Raw genomic sequence first — 18800 nt, 5'->3', positions numbered from 1 at the left:
TATGTAAATACTTTCAACTTCATAATACGTCGTGTGCAAGGACTTAAGATAATATGTTCAATTAACTAGCTTTGTATATGGTTTCCCGATGTTATAGTTGGCAACGCGTGCTTTCTGGATATATGTATTTTTCTTATGCTCATGCCCCATAAAGGCTTTTCCTAACTCAAACGTTCCTTGCGTCGTGTTTACCAACCTGAGACCGTGACAAAATATTGGCGAGCGTCCCAGGATATATTTCCTTAATACTCGGTCTCCCACTTCGCAGGTACATGGATTATGAGAAGCTGTTGGGGATAGCCAATTCTCTGGGACTAAGCCACGAAGAATCGCTTAGCCTTTTTGATCGAGCGCAACAAGAAGCTCGAGAAGCACGCGAAGCGGAAAAAGAAATTTTGTTGTTAAAGTTGCGTTTGGCCGATGTGTCTATCGGAAGAGGTGACACGGACAGATCGTCTATTTCTTCAGAAATGGAGGCACAAAGAATAAGGACAATTTGTCCACGAAAGTTAATGGCTCCATTTAACGATAAGAGAGATCACTTGATGCTTCTCTGCATCATTTCGAAAGAATTGCTTTGGGACAAGGCTGGGAGCGATCTGAGTGGCCGACAGCGCTTAGTTCGTGTTTAGTTGGAGAAGCGTTGAACGTGTTCGGAAGAATTCCAACACCTGAGTCAATGGACTAAGACAAAGTCAAGAAAGCATTACTGCATAGATTCAGGCTAACTGCAGAAGGATTCTGTGAGAAATTTTGGAATAGTAAATCAGAACTATCAGAGACTGGTAAACAGTTTGCTTGCCGCTTGACAAATTATTTTGATAGATGGATAGAAATGGCAAACACAGAGAAGACGTATGAAGGAGTCAGGGAGCGCATTGTGATTAAGCAGTTCTTGACTTGTTGTAACCCAAAACTCAATGTTTTTCTTAAAGAACGTTCACTAAAACGTCTAGATGACTTTGCTGAATCTGCAGACCAATTTCTGGAAGTGCAAGGATTGAAAATTTTAGGTAAAAACAAAGAAGAAACTCATAAAAGAGACAATGATGTAATCCAAGTTAGGCAAGGTGCGGTACCTAAGGTCATCATCATCATTATCAGCGTGGGGACGCCCACTGCAGGTCAAAGGCCTCTCCCATACTTCTCCAACTACCCCGGTCATGTACTAATTGTAGCCATGACATCCATGGTACCTAAGGTATTTAGATGTTTCTTGTGCAAACGCGTCGGTCATCGTGCAGTAGATTGTCGTGTAGGAGGGAACCAACCACAGGCGCATATCATTTGCCAACACTGCAAGAGACGAGGACACCGCACAGAAGACTGCATACTACAGAGCCGAGAAAAGGCAGCAGGCGTGGTTTCCCTAAATGGTGGATAGGTAGCATCATCGCAAGAATCGACCAAGGATACCCAGGATACAGTGATGCGTCGAAAACCATGGTCTCTTATAACAAGCTCGGAGCGTTCGAGGAGACGAGACTATGACTGCGGCTTCCTGCAGTTGACGGAGACATCAACGGAATACGAGTCTCGGTTATTCGAGATAGTGGAACCAACACGGCCTTGGTGAGACGGAGTTTAGTCTGGGTGCAAGAACTAATTGGATAAACAGCCTTGGTTATCCTGGTCGACAGCACAGTTAAGCATTTATCGGAGGCCAGAATTCAAGTTTCTACTCCCTACGACTTCGGATGGCTGATAGGGATGTGCGTAGATAAGCCGCTATATGATTTAATATTGGGCAATCTACCAGAGCTAAAAAGCGTGGATGGCCCTGATATCAAGTGGAAGAACAGCTGCACCGACAACGCGAAAAGCGAAAGGAAAACAGCAAGAGCACGATCCTAACATGGCCACACAAAAAATTAAGACTACGGAGGATAGTCCAGCAGTTTCGTCGGTGCTAGCTACAAGATCAAGTACACAGCGAACATTGGCGGCACTGAAGGTACCTACAACCGATGTACATGCGGTGACGCCAACAGAATTTACGGAAATGCAAAGAAAGGATGGTTTCCTACAAGTCTGTTTTGAACAGCAAGGAGAGTGAACGACAAATAAAAGAGGAAGAACCATTTTCTAATTCCAGAGGAAAAATAGATTGTTGTACAGGAGGTGTAAGTTCACCTCGGGCAGAGAAGTGATGCAGTTGGTGGTTCATAAACCCTTACGACGGACGGTCTAGAATTTGGGACATGAAAGCATCATGGTCGGGTACCAAGTCAGAAAAGAAAACGGTGGCTAGGGTCACAGAATAATTTTTCTGGCCAGGTCTACAAAGCTAAGTAAAGAGATATAAATAATCCTGTGACACTTGCCAGCGGACGATACCAAAAGGACGAGTGAATCGAGTTCCACTTGGGTATATGCCAACCATTGATATGCCATTTCACAGAGTAGCGATAAACATCGTAGGACCAATAAAGCCTGTATCAGCAAAAGGAAATCACTATGTTCTCACGATGGTCTATATGGCGACAAGATACCCAGAAGCCATTGCCTTAAAAGGCATAGATTCAATTCATGTTGCCGAGGTATGGTCTTCCCCGAGAAATTCTTAGTGACCGGGGATCCAACTTCACATCAGACCTAATGAAGGAGTTCAACAGGTTGCTCTCGATAAAGGAGTTGCTCACAGCGCCGTATCATCCTATGGCGAACGACCTGGTAGAAAGATTTAATGGCACATTGAAGAACATAAGAAAGAAGATGTGTCAAGAAAGACCTATGGATTGGGACCGTTACCTACCAGCATTATTGTTTGTATACAGAGAAGTGCCACAAGCAAGCCTGAATTTTTCACCTTTCGAGATGCTATATGGACGCACGGTTAGGGGTCCGTTAATTATCCTCAAGGAGGTATGGGCAAATGAAGGACTCGACACTGAAGTCAAAACGGCATACACCTACGTGTTGGAACTTGTAGATAAGCTGGAATAAACGTGCAAGTTAGCACATCGGAGTTTGGATGAAGCCAAAGAACAATATAAATCCTATTATAAAAAGAAGGCAGTGACAAGACGCCTCAATTCAGGAGACAAAGCACTTATCCTTCTAGCCAGTGATGGAAACAAACTGTTGATGCAGTGGAAGGGGCCATTTGAGGTAACCCAGAAAAAGAACGAGATGGATTACGAGCTCCTGGTGAACAATTCTAAAAAAATTTTTACATCAGCATGTTAAAGAAATATGAAGATAGAATCCAAGAATCCAAGAAGAAAGAATTCGCAAGAATCCGAAATTGTCAGCATGGTAGTCACAGAAGAGAAAGACGACTAGGAAGTACACCACCTACCACTACAAGAAAACTATGGGGTTAGAAAAAACAGTCATTAATCCATGTCCAGACGGAGAAGAAGCAGCAGAGTTAAAATCATTATTACGCAAGTATGACGAATTGTTCTAGGACCTCCCAGCAAGACCAAATGTTACTGAGTGCAAGTTAAAATGCACCACGGACACACCAGTGTACGTCAAACAATACCCAGTGCAACTATTGGTTCAAGAGCCTATTGAGAGGGAAGTTGACGAAAGGGTACCTCAAGGCATGATTGAGAGGTCTACATCAGCTTACAACGGATCTCTGGTCATTGTAAGAAAACCAAATGGCTCTAATAGGCTTTGTGTAGACTTTAGGAGGTTAAACAGCGAATTAGTGTCCGATTCTGAGCCAATACTAAGAGTGGACGGTGTTTTTGCAAAGATGGCAAGAAAAAAGTAATTTTCAAAGCTTGAATTAGCGAAGGGGTACTGGCAAATACCCATGGAGAAGACATAAAAAAAAAGACGGAATTTCAAGTATAAATGGGCTGTTTCAATTCAAGTACATACCATGTGGACTAAGGACAGCCGCTGCAGTTATTACGAAACTCATGAGAAGAGTACTTCTCAGTCTTAAAAATGTGGAACATTATATTCACGATATTTTGGCGGCGACAGACACTTGGTAAGAACAGCTGGAAGCATTAGAAGGATTATTTTAAAGGTTACAGGAAGCCAAGCTGACCATTAAGTCAACGAAGTGTGAATTTAGTTTTCACGCGGTGATATTTTTGGGACACAATTTAGGCATGGGACGCATTTCGTCGAAAGAGGAAATACTAGAGAAGATTCAAAAAGCAAACCAACTGAGTAACAAGAAAGAAGTACCGTCTTTTCTGGGATTGACGGGGTTCTACAGGGACTTCAATCCACATTATGCGGAGATAGCTGATCCTTTGGTTGAATTAACAAAGAAAGGTGCAAGCAATACAGTGAAATGGACAAAAGCTCAAGAGGACTTATTTGAAACTCTCAATCACCGCATGGCCAATCCTCCCATTCTGGTGGCGCCGAACTTGGAAAGAGAGTTTATTTTACACACAGATGCATCGGAGAAAGCGCTTGGGGCTGTGTTGCTACAAGAAAATGAGAATGTATTACATCCGTTATTCTATGCAACCAAACGATTGCTCGAATGGGAAAGGCACTACTCGACTGTGGAAAAAGAATGTTTAGCTCTTGTATGGGCAGTCAAACGGTTTCACATATACCTGTATGGAAAACATTTTAGGGTGCAGACAGATCACCAACCGCTTGAGTTCCTAAATGAAGCAAAGTTAGCTAATTCCAGAGTGATGAGATGGAGCCTTGCGCTTCAAGAACATAGCTTCCATGTAGAATACATCAAGGGAAGAGAAAATGCTGGAGCAGATTTTTTGAGTGGAACATCATAGTACATGGCATGACAAGTGTTATAACAGTTTACTCGAGAATTGTTGTGGTTTAGGAGTATTGGACAATGACTTTTTTGTGTGTAATAGAGAACTCGATGATGTGTACAGTGCAGTGAAGAAGTGAGGTGAAGAGTGGGGAAGGGACCCAGTGGTGCAAATGACAAAAATGGTGGAAGACATCAAGTGTTAATGTTAGACCGACACATGACGACGGTGGAAACATGCAATACAAGAAAAAATAAGCAGTTTTTCATATGGAAACACTCTTGAAGGTGGGCACTGTCACTCTGAGACCGTGACAGTCAACCAAGCAAACAGGCTTGCTTCAGAAAGGGATACTCTACAATAGATGCCATCGATGTCAATTATTAGGTTAACGAGAAATCCGCACAGAACAATAAGCATGTCTATTTATGGCTTTCATAGATTACGAAAAAACATTTCATTCAGTAGAGATACCTGCAGTCATAGAGGCATTGCGTAATGAAGGAGTACATACCATTTACGTAAATACCCTGGAAAATATCTGCAGAGATTCCACAGCCACCTTAATTCTACACAAGGAAAGTAGGAAGATACCTATAAAGAAAGGGGTGACCCAAGGAGACACAATCTCTCCAGTGCTATTCATTGCGTGCTTGGAAGAAGTATTCAAGCTATTAAACTGGGAAGGTTTAGGAGTAAGGATCGACGGCGAACACCTCGGTAACCTTCGGTTTGCCCATGACATTGGTTTATTCAGCAACACCGTGGACGAGCTACAACAAATGATTGAGGACCTTAAGAGGGAGACTGTAAGGGTGAGGCTTGAGATTAATATGCAGAAGACAAAGATAATGACGAACAACCGGGCAAGAGAAAAAGCGTTCAAGATCGCAAGTCAGCTTCTAGAGTCTGTGAAGGGGTACGTTTACCTAGGTCAACTAGTCACAAGAAACTCTTACCATGACATAGAAATTACCAGCAAAATAAAAATGGGTTGGATCGCACACAGCAGACATCGTTACCTCCTGATTGGGAGGTTATTGTTATCATTGAAAAGGAAAGTATAGAATCAGTGCATTTTACCGGTGCTGACATAAGGGATAGACACTTGGAGACTGACAAAGAAGCTTGAGAACAAGTTAACAACCGCGCAAAGAGTGCTGGAACGAAGAATGCTAGGCTTAACTTTAAGAGAGAGAAAGAGAGCGGTTTGGATCAGAGATCAAACGGGTATAGACGATATTCTAATAGACTTTAAGAGAAAAAATGGCGCTGGGCAGGTCATGCAATGCGCAGATTAGATAATCGTTGGACCATTAGGGTGACAGAATGGGTACCAAGAGAAGGGAAGCGCAGTAGAGGAGGGCAGAAGACTAGGTGGTGCGACGAAATTAGGAAATTTGCGGGTGCTAGTTGGAATCGATTGGCGCATTACAGGGGTAGTTCGAAATCGCAGGGGGAGGCCTTCCTCCTGCAGTGGACTCAAAATAGGCTGATGATGATGGCGATGAAGTCAGGATGAGGTGCAAAGAAAACACAGGTGCGTAAAGCCACCGACAAAAGTACACGTATACAGCGTGCATGTATAGCCTCATCATACAATCGTGCGAATGAATGTCATCTTAGCGCTTGATAACTAGGCTAAGGCTCATCGGTAAAAGATATCAACTACCAGTTTTAATTCGAACGCGGGCACATAAAATTTGGAGAGTGGATGCCACACCCACAAACGACTAAACGAATAATGTTTACTAAGGTCGACGTTTGTCATATAGCGCCACCAAAGCCCAACAGACTCTGACATAAGGGAACACAGGAAAGAAATTGTATGCATTCTCTAACTCATCGGAAATCGCATTGCCGGAGAGGTTTATAATTGTTTATGTCTATATGCTTATGAAAAAGCACAAAACAAATCAAGTGAACCTTGCGGTGAGTGGACGTCTTGTCATGGTGCCATTCGTGGTTCATCCAATGATTGCCCCCTTATACCCACAAAAGCGCCCGTCTCACCTTATCGGGCATCTTCATTTCGTCGCACACCTTGCGCACTTTATCGGCATTTGGCGGGTCGGTCACAATGTACACCGCTTCTCCATCGGTCATCTGGTACATCAGCTCCCCTGCGAACAAAGTTCACTCTTGTTAGTTACTAACACTGCATTGCGCCGGCACTAACCTTTTCGCTAAGCATGTACTAGAAATTCGCCCTTCTCCCCCTGTGTACATAAAGCCCTGTTTTCCATGAATAAAATTTAGTTGAAGTCCGGCGTACGTGTTGTCCTTCTCTTCTCGTCCGTGTTTCGTTGTGCGCTGGAACGATGTTTCATAATGCCTAACCTTTTCAAAGTTTCATTTTCCCCGCACACTTCTAATGATTGGAATTATCTGCCAGTGCTCTCTCTTCATCTTTGTTCAGCAGAAAACCGATTGAAGACCAGTTAAGCGGGCATGGGAGCGGCGATCTTGTCAACACTTATGGAGTTTTAAAAATGTTAACTCCGACGTAAAGCCTGTTCACTCTTGGCGCTAAACTATCTGACTTGTTTCTTAGTGTTGCTCCCAAGCCAAAGTGTTCTTGGCTTGAGGCTGCCTGAATTGGTTGATGTGGCGCTCATGTTGCTTTCGTTAGACCATGTCGAGAAAAGCCCTGGCCCTCGATGTATTACTGCAGTGCCTACGGATAACGTAGGTACAACTGAGTAAATGGCGGAAATGTTTCAGATGCTAAAAAAGACTATAAAAACAGAGCACAGCCCTTGCCCAAGGACAGGCTGACCTGAGGTCTAGTGACAGTGTTATTTAGTATAGCCAAAAAGCCATTGATTCTAAACTAATGAAAAATTTTGAACGCCTCAATTTGCTTGAGAGCAAGGCAATGCGGCTCTAATATGACAGAACTAGTCTCACATATGTCGGCAGTGCTACTTAGCACCTGAAATTGCAGCGAGACATACTTGAGTCTCGGTTGAGCGACACCGTCGCTCAACCGAGACTCAAGCTCTAAATGTGGGTCGGGAAAAAACCTCGACCCTGTAGATATTTTCGATAACTTCAGCAACTTGCAGCTGTTTCGAAGAATCGCCACAAGAAAGGATTAGATAGATCACATTTGTTAGGACAGGAGCAATAATATTTCCACATGTATGTTACGTGTTAGGACGATACACAGACACCCCGCCAAAACAAGACGATCTGCTCCTGGGTCTCGAGCTGTCAACTCGCCGACGTTGCAGTTGTTTTTTTGTAAATATACATGGTAAATTATCTTCACTGTTTAATTTCTGGTTCGGGTAACAATTTAATTGAGGTTGGCGTTCACTGTCGTCGCCCCAGAGCTCCGCCGTGGCCGCACCGTGCAGCTTTCCATTGTGGCTCCCGGTGACAACACCTCGTGTGCAAATACGCCTGCGACACCAACAACAACGCACGCGACCCTTGCCAGGCTCCCCAATTCTGGCATGTTACAGTTCCGCTACTGCCGCTCAGCCCTTCGAAGCCTCGCCTCCTGCTTTCCGAACCTTCAATACCCGTCGGTCTCCGTTTCCCTGTCGGCGTTCTCTGTCGCCACTTATCCGTCACTCTAAAGACACCCGAGAGAAAAACAAAAGGAGCACAGTTCCACAGGCAAGAACTACGCACTCAATGAACTCCTCAAGACCTCCTTTGTTTCCTGCGAACGTCCTTGAAATTTATGCAGAAGACAATGCCGTTCATGCACTTGTAGACACAGGAGCAGCAATATCAGTGATTCCGCACCTGCTTCGTCTTAACCTAAAAAAGTCGCTACGCCATATTCTGCCATTTCATTACGCACAGCAAGCGCTCCGCCTGCTGTATTCTTCGGGAAGTGTACCCTGCTTGCTTTTATAAGCGGCACTTTATACCATGTTGAGTTCGTTGTTCTGGTTCACTGCTCCCATGCCATGATTTTAGGATGAGATTTTCTGTCCCCTCATGATGCAATTATATATTGTGCCCATGCTGAACTCGCGCTGTCGCCATTCCGCAACAGCGTTTTTGAAGATGCTGATGACGATGACGCTTCCCATCGTGTGTTCGTCACCGCGGACACCGATGTTCCTCCATGCTCTGCCGCACTGGTACCCGTTTCCTGCGTTGGGCTTCCCGATTCCACATTTCTTTTCACGCTTTCTAAGCTTGTTGCTCGCCGTTATCCCTCCTTGCTTCCTTTCTGCCCTTCTTGCCATTCGACAAGGTTCCAGCGCACTTTATGTATCGAACCTGTTTCCTTGCCCTGCTAGCCTGCTCCACGATGAGTGCCTTGGTTATGCTGACGAAATCGAACCAAACTTCCTTTACGATGTGCCTGACGACCCGGCTTCTCCTCCGGTTGACGCTCTGGCCCTTCCAGGTTCTCCTCCCCGGCCGCCATCTGACCCAACATTTTCCCGGTATACTGATCCCAACCTCACTTCAGGTCAGCACGCCCAGATTGTCGATAATGACACGTGTACGTATCTTTATCGGGCGACCACGTTTCGCCGCCTAACAAATGTTATCGCACAGCGCGGGACGCGCCTGCATGTATCCGAAGTTTCTGAAAAGTTATCGATGCTTCTATCCGCTGTCTGTTGTCGCCGAACCTTATGTTATCTGATTTCATCGCCTGACGTGAATGGTGTAGAACTTAGTGGAAGGCACGCGGGTCCCAACGATTAGTCTGGAACATTCGACGGTTGATGTATAAAAGCCGACGCGCTTGACCCGTTGATCAGATTGTTGACGATCGCCGACCGTGTTCGCCGCTATCATTGGCCATAATTGTAGCCTGTTTTGTGGGCACAGGTTCGCCCAATAAAAGTTTTTGTCGTTCACAGTATTGCTACTGTGTTCTTCAACGTCACCACCACGTGACAATATCCTTGACCGCTTTCGCACGTCATTCGACCAACAACAATCTCGCTTAGGCCGTACTTCCACTGTTGTCCATCACATCGACACCGGCAACCATGCGCCTTTTTCCCGCAGACCCTATCGTGTATCCGCCACGGAGCGTAACGTCATGGCTGAGCAACTTGGAGACATGCTCCAACGCGGCGTCATACAACTTTCGCAGAGTCCCTGGGCTTATCCTATTGTCACGTGGTAGTGACGTTAAAGAACACAGTAGCAATACCGTGAAAGACAAAACTAGCTTTTATTGGGCGAACCTGTGCCCACAAAGACCGGCTACACTTAAAGCCCAACGATGGCGGCGAACAGTCGGCGATCGTCGAAAATCTGATCAACGGGTCAAGCCCGTCGGCTTTTATACATCAATCGTACAATGTTCTAGACTAATCGTTGGGACTCACGTGCCTTCCACAAAGTTCTACACCATTCGCGTCAGGCGATGAAATCAGATAACATAAGGTTCGGCTACAACAGACAGCGGATAGAAGCATCGATAACTTTACAGAAACTTCGGATACATGCAGGCGCGTCCCGCGCTGTGCGATAGCATTTGTTAGGCGGCGAAACGTGGTCGCCCGATAAAGATAAGTGCACGTGTCACTATAGTGCTGGTCAAAAAGAAAGACGGCACAATTTGCTTTTGCGTGTACTACCGGCGACTCAATAAGATCACCCGCAAGGATATTTATCCGCTACCGCGTATTGACGACGCGCTAGACTGCCTTCAAAGCACCGAATTCTTCTCATCTTTAGACTGACGATCCGGGTACTGGCAAATGCCAGTCGCTGAGTCAGACCGTCAGACACCCGCAAAAACAAACGTCATCACACCTAAAGGTTTATTTGAATTCACTGCAATGCCACTTGGCCTGTGTAACGCACTTGCCACATTTGCAAGAATGATGGACAACATCTTGGGTTGCCTCAAATGGCAGATATGCCGGTGTTATCTGTACGACGTCGTTATCTTTTCACCGGAATTTCCTTCCCACTTACTTCGGCTTCAACGCGTCCTCAAGTGCATCGCCGATGCTGGCCTCCAGCTTAACCTGAAGAAATGTCGCTTCGCTGCACGGCAGCTTGTCATCCTCGGCCATGTCGCGTCGAAAGAAGGTGTACTCCCTGTTCCGGTGAAACTACAAGCTGTTGCCCAGTTTCCGCGACCTCATTAGGTTAGCGTCATACTTTCGCCGTTTCATCCGCCATTTCGCCACCGTAATAGCACCTTTAACGCAGCTTCTTCGTGGTAGCCACAACCTTTCGACCTGGTCATCGGATTGCGATGCCGCATTCACAAATCTGCGTCATCTCTTGACGTCACCACCAATCCTGCGCCATTTCGACCCTAGCGCACCAACTGAAATACACACGGATGCCAGTGGCTTCGGGCTTGGTGCCGTTCTCCCTCAGAAAAAGGCTGGCTTCGATGAGTACGTCATCGCCTTCGCCAGTCGTGTACTCACTAAATCTGAATCGAACTATTCTGTAACAGAAAAAAGTATGCCTGGCTATAATTTGGGCCATAACCAAATTCCGTCTGTATCACTATGGCCGCCCGCTTGACGTGATAACTTATCACCATTCGCTGTGCTTGCTGTCGTCCTTAAATGAACCATCCGGCCCTCTTGCTCGATGGGCCATTAGACTGCAGGAGTACGACATTCGAGTGCTGTACCGTTCTGCCCGAGAACATTCGGATGCGGATGCCTTGTCTCGTCTGCCACTAACAGACGAGGTTTGCTCCCCGAAAGCTACATTGTCCGAATCTTTCCTTGCTGCCATGGACATTCGTCTGGAGCAGAACAAAGACTCATGGATTGTGTCCATGCTGAGGTTCTTGTCCACCCCATCGACACCCACTACCAATCACGCATTATGTCGCCAAGCACGTCACTTCTCCATTCACGACGGGTTCTTGTACCGCTTTAACTACCTCTCGGACGGCCGCAAATGGTTGCTTGTCATCCCTCGGCATCTGCCTTCAAATATTTGTGCAGCGTTCCACGACGACTCCCAATGTGCGCATGCAGGTGTACTAAAGACATACGAGCGCCTACGCCTTCGTTACTACTGGCGGGGCATGTATGTATTCATCCGTCATTATGTCCGCTCCTGTCTCGTTTGCCAAGACCGCAAAGATCCCCTCGCCGTTCCACCGCCCCATTGGAGCCTTTGCTTTGCGCAGCACGTGCTTTTGATCGAGTAGACATCGAAATTCATGGACCTCATCCAACTACATCAGACCGAAATCGTATCCAGCTTTTCTGGACACAAGGGTTTAGTTCGTGTGAGTGCCACCACGTGGCGTACTGACCTTAAACTTTTCAAGCTTCCCGCGGTGGCCCGTGATGACGTCAACCAAACAAAAATAAAATAATTAGAAGCTATCCCTGCGCATTGAACTTCGCCACAATGCTTGCCCCACCTACGTTATCAGAGTTCTTGATAAAGTGTAGGCGCTCGTCGCCGGGAAATGACTTATCATCCCAAGAGCGTGTAGTCACAACTAAAGCCCCTCAATCTCCCAAAGTAGCGCCATTCGCTTCCCTCCTCCTCCGCTCGGCGCGGCCTCGACGGTGGCGCCGCCGGTGGTGGGCCTGCCGTAGCAGACGACGGCTAACACGCTACGGGAGGAAATCCGCAGAAAAGTTCGTTCAAGCCCTGCGGAGCAGTTTTTTTCAATCGAGATCTTTCTTCGTCAATCGGTAACTGGCCTTTAGAATTTCGTGTTAGAATTGCGGAAGAAATAGAGAAAATGACCATTATTCAAGGCGTATTTAAGGCGTAAAGCGCGCGACGTTGAGAGTTCGTGTTGCTGAAACACGACGCAAGCACGCGGTGTACTCAAACACGCGCGTAATTACCAAAGTTTCAGGTGTTGACAGCGTGAAAGTATGTGTACGTGGTTTCGTAGGTTCATTCACGTACCTGCAGGACACTTTTGTTCGGTCGGCGCGTGAGAGATTCCGGCTGTGTGCGGTCAGCAATGCCTGGCAACAGGGCCGTTATTTCATTGCGGGGTGCTTTGGTAATCATGAAGATATATTGTTTTTTTTTACAAGTACTGCTCCAGGAGGGCACATGTAATGGCTAACGGAGGCCTCTGAAGAGCACGTAACATTACACTAATGCAGGCGTCGCAGGGAGTGTTCGCATACAAAATTGGCTGTCCGCGATCTTATACCCCCTTGGCATGCACAGGCTTCGGCGAGCCCCATCCAGCCCTGGTTCTAGCTTTGGTGTTCCCGTTGCCGCTTTGGTGCCCTGGAGGCGCCGTCAATAATACGAAATAATGACAAGTTGTTACACTAGTAAACAAAATTTGTTGAAGAAATACAATCGCGCCGAGGCGCCAACTTCTAAAGCAGCGCTAGCGCGCGAGTATTATGAAACGCCAACGAGGAACTTACCGGCCCACGTACGACTGTACGATCAAAGTGCACGTTAAACATCCCCAGGCGAGCTAGATAAAGTTATCCGGAGCCATCCTCTACGACCTCCATCCTAGCTTTAGTCGCTTCGGAACGTTAAAAACGTTAATCACCACAAACCAAATAAATACATGCGGCCGTACATCCGAAGCTAAAAGACTGCATCGTAAGTCATAGTGAGCCTTGCAAAAGCGTCGAGAATGTGCTAACTTCTGGTGGAGCTCAAAACACACCCTGAATAAAGTCGCTTTTATGTCACAGGCCAGCTGCAGATGCGTGCATTTCACCGCAAGACGATACTACATGAAACAAAGAGAGCACATTCGAAAAGAGAAAGTCAAACAACGCGCTAAAAACCACGCAGTACATGAACACCCACTTTTTCGAAGCGGAAGGTGTGAACTAGGCTCAAAATAAGAGGTAGTGAGTAGCCGTGGCCCTTACTTCACTAAGCCGTGCGTTCTTTGCCACTTCCTCGAAGTCAGCCCGCCCGATCCTGCGAATCCACACTTCTTTTTGCGTTGCGCCCGCCGGACGGCAAAGCAAAAAGCTTTTTGCCCTCGCTGTGTCTGTTGCGGCAACCGAAGGCGCAGCAGCATGGCATCGCAATTAAGTTCTCGGCCCTGCACATTCTATTACGCTAACGCATTCCGTCAGTCCGCCTGCCGTACTTTCGTCGCGCAGGCCCAACAATGGAGGTCGGCGCGCGCTGCAAAGAAAAAAATATACAAAAGCGCGGCGCCTGCTTCGCGCTGGAAAGAAATAAATATACAAAAGCGCGGCGCCTGCTTCCACGTGACACAGATTGGCCAATGGGGAGCGGAGGAGGCTGGGGCGACAGGAAAAGTGGAGGAGGACGCGCCAGGGTGAGCGGGGTGACGGAAAGATCTAAGAATGGCGCTACTTTTGAAAAATTGAGGGGCTTTAGTCACAACGAGCGACGACTGATTCGGGGCTTTTGATGCGAGTTTCTTTTTCTTTTCCTTTTTTTGATACTAAGGAGTCAACAAGCTAGGGTAATCGTCCGAAGCACCTCGCAGCAGCCTTTCTTTAGTAGGCACACATTCTTAAAATCCGAATATCGTACAGCGTCTACGAGAGACGCCGTCGTGAACGGCTTTTGATTTTGATTGATCGATTTCTTTAAGGTGCCCCCAAGTATTTCCTTAGCGACTTTGCTATCCGCACTCATGGGCTACCGTAGCAGCTGCAAATCGAGATGTGCATAACTATTTAGATAAATACGTGGATAAGCTGGTTTTGAACTTTGAGGCAAAAGACACGACACAAGAATTTTACCAACTGTCTCTGTTTGGTCGTCCGTTAACATGCTATGGCCGAAGCTGCTCACAATATTACGTCCCATTTACTGGCCATTGGGCCAGGTACACCTTTGGACATATAGAGTACTTCCGGTTAGTTGTGCAAGTGCTGTCCTGTCACGGTTATGTACGTGCGTGAAAGAAGACGATTATTTAAGATTTTTGTCCAGTGACATGTGCAGGATTTGCCTGTTCTATATAATACAGCCACAATGTAGACTAGCAGATATCGAACGCCAAAATGGCTACCCACATACTCAAAGACCTCGCGCACAACTCCTGACACTTACTTGTATTCAAGAGTTAGGCGAGTCTCAAGGACATCCTTAAGGAATCGTAAAGAATGGATTATGCGGTTTGGCGTGCCGAAACCACGGCCTCATTATGCGGCACGCGGTAGTGGGGGAATCCGTTATGACTTGCACCAGCTGGGGTTCTTTACCGTCCACCTAAATCTTAAGTACACTGGTGTGTTCGGATTCTTAAGTATATAAATTCACAGCCTAAAAAATTATGCGTATCACACGCACTGTGGGAATCGATGTAAGCGAGGCTTTTCTGTTGTTTGCTTATATTGGCGATAATTAGCGGTAATGCTGAACGCGAATGTATAATTTCTTCAGCGTTTAGTGCAATAAGAGAGTAGCGAGTTGATCGCAAATGTTACCTTGCGTGCACCACTGCTGTTTGTCTGCGTAGTACACAAGACACAGCGAGACGTGTTTTCTTGAGCCGTTGTCGCACGCCATTGTTTATAAATGGTGAGACGGTTGAGCATTGTCATTGCTTCACATAGCACATCGCATCGCGGCAGACGTGTTGGCATAACTATGAGGCTCTACGTGCTAAAATCATAAGATTATGAGGCACGCCGTAGTAGCGGACTCCCGATTAATTTTCACACCCTGGTGTTCTTTCAAGTGCACCTAAATCTAAGTGCATGACCGTTCTTGTATTTCGCTCCCGTCGAAATCCAGCTCCCGCGGTAGAGATCGAATCCACGACGTCGAGCGATGCCATAGCCGCACAGCTACCACCGCGGGCAGAGAAACGCTTATTCCACGTGCGACCGCTTCCTCAGTGTGGCACAGACCGTACGGTGATTTAGTGTCGCTTTGCATCTGCACGCTCTGCGTCAATAGTTCGCTCGACAAACTTGCATGGTGTTTGTTTTTGAGAAATAGCAGAAACGTACAGTACCGTTCATTTGACTCGCAACTGGCGCCGTGTGTGTAGTAGTAGCGTTTCCTTCGTTTCCCTAACGTAACCTTTTCCCCTTCCCGACCTTCCCTCCTGAATGGGAACTGCGAGCGAAGAGCAGGAAGGCTGTTATTCACTCCTTTCGCGATTACGCCTGTCTTACCCATTATCTGCCTCATCTCCTTGCTCCCTCTCTGTCATCCTATTTACCTCTCCTCAGGACTTGCACGTTAGTATACTGGTAGGCGCTGTAGTTGCTGCAATGCATTTGCGGGGGTCACAGATAATTACAGCTGTAAAGAGGCTAGTGTAACGACGCCTAGGGAGCTCCAGAGAGCACTGTGCACGTGAAGACCATGAAGACGGCCGACCACATCGGCCACAGCTAATTTCTAACCAATTAGAGCAAATAAAGTTTTTCCTCATCCTTTTCCCTCAGACGTCTCTGATATGCTCGTTTTTATTCTCAAGCACCCAGTGCAAACTGTCATCGCCGTAACTCCATCCAGGTGTGCAGGCAACCATGGCGTGTCGCGCAAGTATGACCACGCTGATTTATTTGGGTTCGCATATGCTATTTAGCTTGAAAAGGCTGTCCATCTAACCTGATTGTCTACTTCAATCTTTTATACACCCCACGAGTTCTCTCATTAGTCTAATTTTCAACTCACGCGGACCTCTTCCTCTTTTCGTTTTCACAAAGTGTGTGTCCATCGCTGTGGTTACCAAATATGCCCAACGGTAAGCTACCACTCAAGCCTTTCTGGCGACCTGAGCAGCTGAAGTCGCAGGCTTTCTTTAACACGGCGCTGACGTTCAATATAGCTATCCTCAACTACTCGCGGACTTCGCTCACCGCTTTCTCTACAGTGTCATCTCTTACACTACTCGCTCGTGCTACACACAACACAATCACGCAACGCCCTCAATGAAGTATCACTTACGTGCTAGTTGATATGCTGTTGATGTACATTCCCTCTAATTACCTCTAATTACCGGAATAGGAGCACTACCCTGTCTTTGGTGACATTATCGGTCTACAACCTCGCTCAACAACAGCGCTAGATATTCATCGCTCTTTTTGTCGACAGGAGCATACTGTATTCCCTCTGAATATAGTTTCGGCTTTAGATGCGACTTTGCAGGTTCGCCTATTCTGTTACACTCACGGCGACCGTTGTCGTCAGGCCGCCGCCTCATCCTGAGCTTCGTCATCACCAGAGAGCACAGAAAGGTGCTTTCAAAAACAAGCCATGTGATTCGAGCCCCTGTATCCGCAGCGTTCTACGTATGGGAGCTGGGCACGCTAACCACTACGATACCGCCTTCCCCCGGCAACTTCGGTTTATCGGCCTTCCCACTTCTCGTTTTCGTCACTGACGCAGGCAGAATGGACGCAGAAACAAAAAAAAAAAAAACTGAAGATTGCTTGAGCCGCTAGGTAACACGATTCAATCTCCTGTATCCGCGGCGTTTACATTTGGATGCAGGACATGCTAACCACTACTCTACCACCTTCCCCTGCCATCTTCCATTTGCGTCCTTCCCACTGCTCCTTTACGTCATTGACGCCGGCAGAATGGACGCAGAAACGAAAAAAAAAGTGAAGATTGATTGAGCCCCTAGATAACACATGAATAGCTTTGACAGGGTACTCTCATCGGAGAGCATGTGCGCTTGCGGCTGTGTGTGCAGATCATCGCCTTAGTTTTATTCTAAATTTTCTTTCACTGAGTCTTTCCGGTTAAAACTGAAATGCTGGACAAAACTGAGACATACCGTTGTATTAAAGCGTAAGCCTTTAGTGGCTCATGAGTGTCTGGGTGCAGTCCGTGGTGGACGCAGGGAAGTGGTGATCACCGGCGAGGGGAGCAAGGACAGGAGACGCCATGCCAGTCGCGCTGTGCGAGTGGGCGCGTGGGAGAGAGCGGACATGCGCGTGGGGGTGCGCGCACATCGACGACAAACCTCGCAGCCGTATGGCTGCGATTTCATCCCATGCTCGTGGCCACGGCAGCGTCCGTTCGCAGAACAGTTCAGACAACAGCAACAGGGGCAGTCATAGAGAGGCTTTCGGCTATCGCAGTTTAGCTCAGCAAAGTGCCTGTAGATCTTTTTTGCTTATATTCTAGGTTTAAATCAAAAACGCTTGCTCCAAAGTTTACAGCAGCAACAGCTTCATAATGAGCGACTTGAAGAGTCATTTAAACAAATAGCGATTTTTAGATAAATGAAATAAGGACACTATATTTCGAGGTCTTGTCGCTGCCAATACGGGCCAGCCCCACGTATGGACGAAAGGGCATCACACTGCCGATGCACGCAGCAGCTTGCTGAATGATGAAAACGGAAAATATGACCGTTTTGCAGTTCTTACAAAATATTAAACACAATGCACCCGCCCACATGAGACATTGTTTTTCTACAACAGCGACGCAGAACGGCGGACTGATGTTTATTGATCATATTCTTCTTGACTACTTCTTAAAGGGGTTAATTTTAGTTTTCATTGCGGAACCGCAAGTGCAGGTTGCTCCGCGCCTACACCGTGGCCACATATATGCTGGAGCCCCGCTCTTTTTCTTCTAGCAATATGGCCGCCGGCGGCTTCACGCACTCCCGTAGGCGGCGGCTCGCATAGAGTTTCGCACAAATATTACTAGAGGGAACTCTGGCGCTAGTGTCTACGGGAGCGGCAATGGGAGCGGTTGTACTATCATGGGAATTATGGGAAGTACATGGATTCGCCTTTTGGCTTCAAACGGCTTTGTGACTTTGTAAACTCGTCATTTTCAATAGTGTATTGCGTAATAAATAATTAAACAAACATCATTAAAATTGCCCCACGGCAGGATTCGAACACAGGGACTTTAGCACAGAAGCCTTATATTGAAACCATTAAGCCACTGAGGCATGTATCGACAAGCGAATGAAACGCCCTTGTGAATTTATCGCGGGCATACCAGAGCCTTGAGACGCTTGGCGCGTTTCGATTTGGCCACCTGGACAAGCTCAATCGTTGCAATTAATAGCAATTGTACGCGTTCCCGGCATCTTCTGCACTTCGAAGAATATAGACTGCGCTGAAATATACGACAATAAGATTTATATAGCGTAATATACAAACACACAAGAACGTCTGAATCGACAAGCGCGAAGATCAGACAAATCCATTTACTTCCCATCATTCCCATGGTAGGACAACGACTGCAGCGCCAGAGTTC

General features: G+C 46.8%; 1 protein-coding gene across 1 annotated transcript in view; it reads right to left on the bottom strand.

The window, feature by feature from the left end:
- LOC126523708 (probable 4-coumarate--CoA ligase 2) overlaps nt 1–18800 on the bottom strand; it is a 350149-nt gene that overhangs the window by 222014 nt on the left and 109335 nt on the right. The window contains exon 4 of the mRNA XM_055066815.1: nt 6720–6829. Coding sequence (XP_054922790.1) covers nt 6720–6829 — 110 coding nt within the window. The remainder of the gene's footprint in view (nt 1–6719; nt 6830–18800) is intronic.

Source organism: Dermacentor andersoni, chromosome 6 (assembly GCF_023375885.2).
Source record: "Dermacentor andersoni chromosome 6, qqDerAnde1_hic_scaffold, whole genome shotgun sequence".
In the NCBI taxonomy this organism is placed as follows: Eukaryota; Metazoa; Arthropoda; class Arachnida; order Ixodida; family Ixodidae; genus Dermacentor; species Dermacentor andersoni.
Note: the sequence above shows the minus strand (reverse complement) of the source record. Positions and strands in the feature narration are given on the sequence as shown.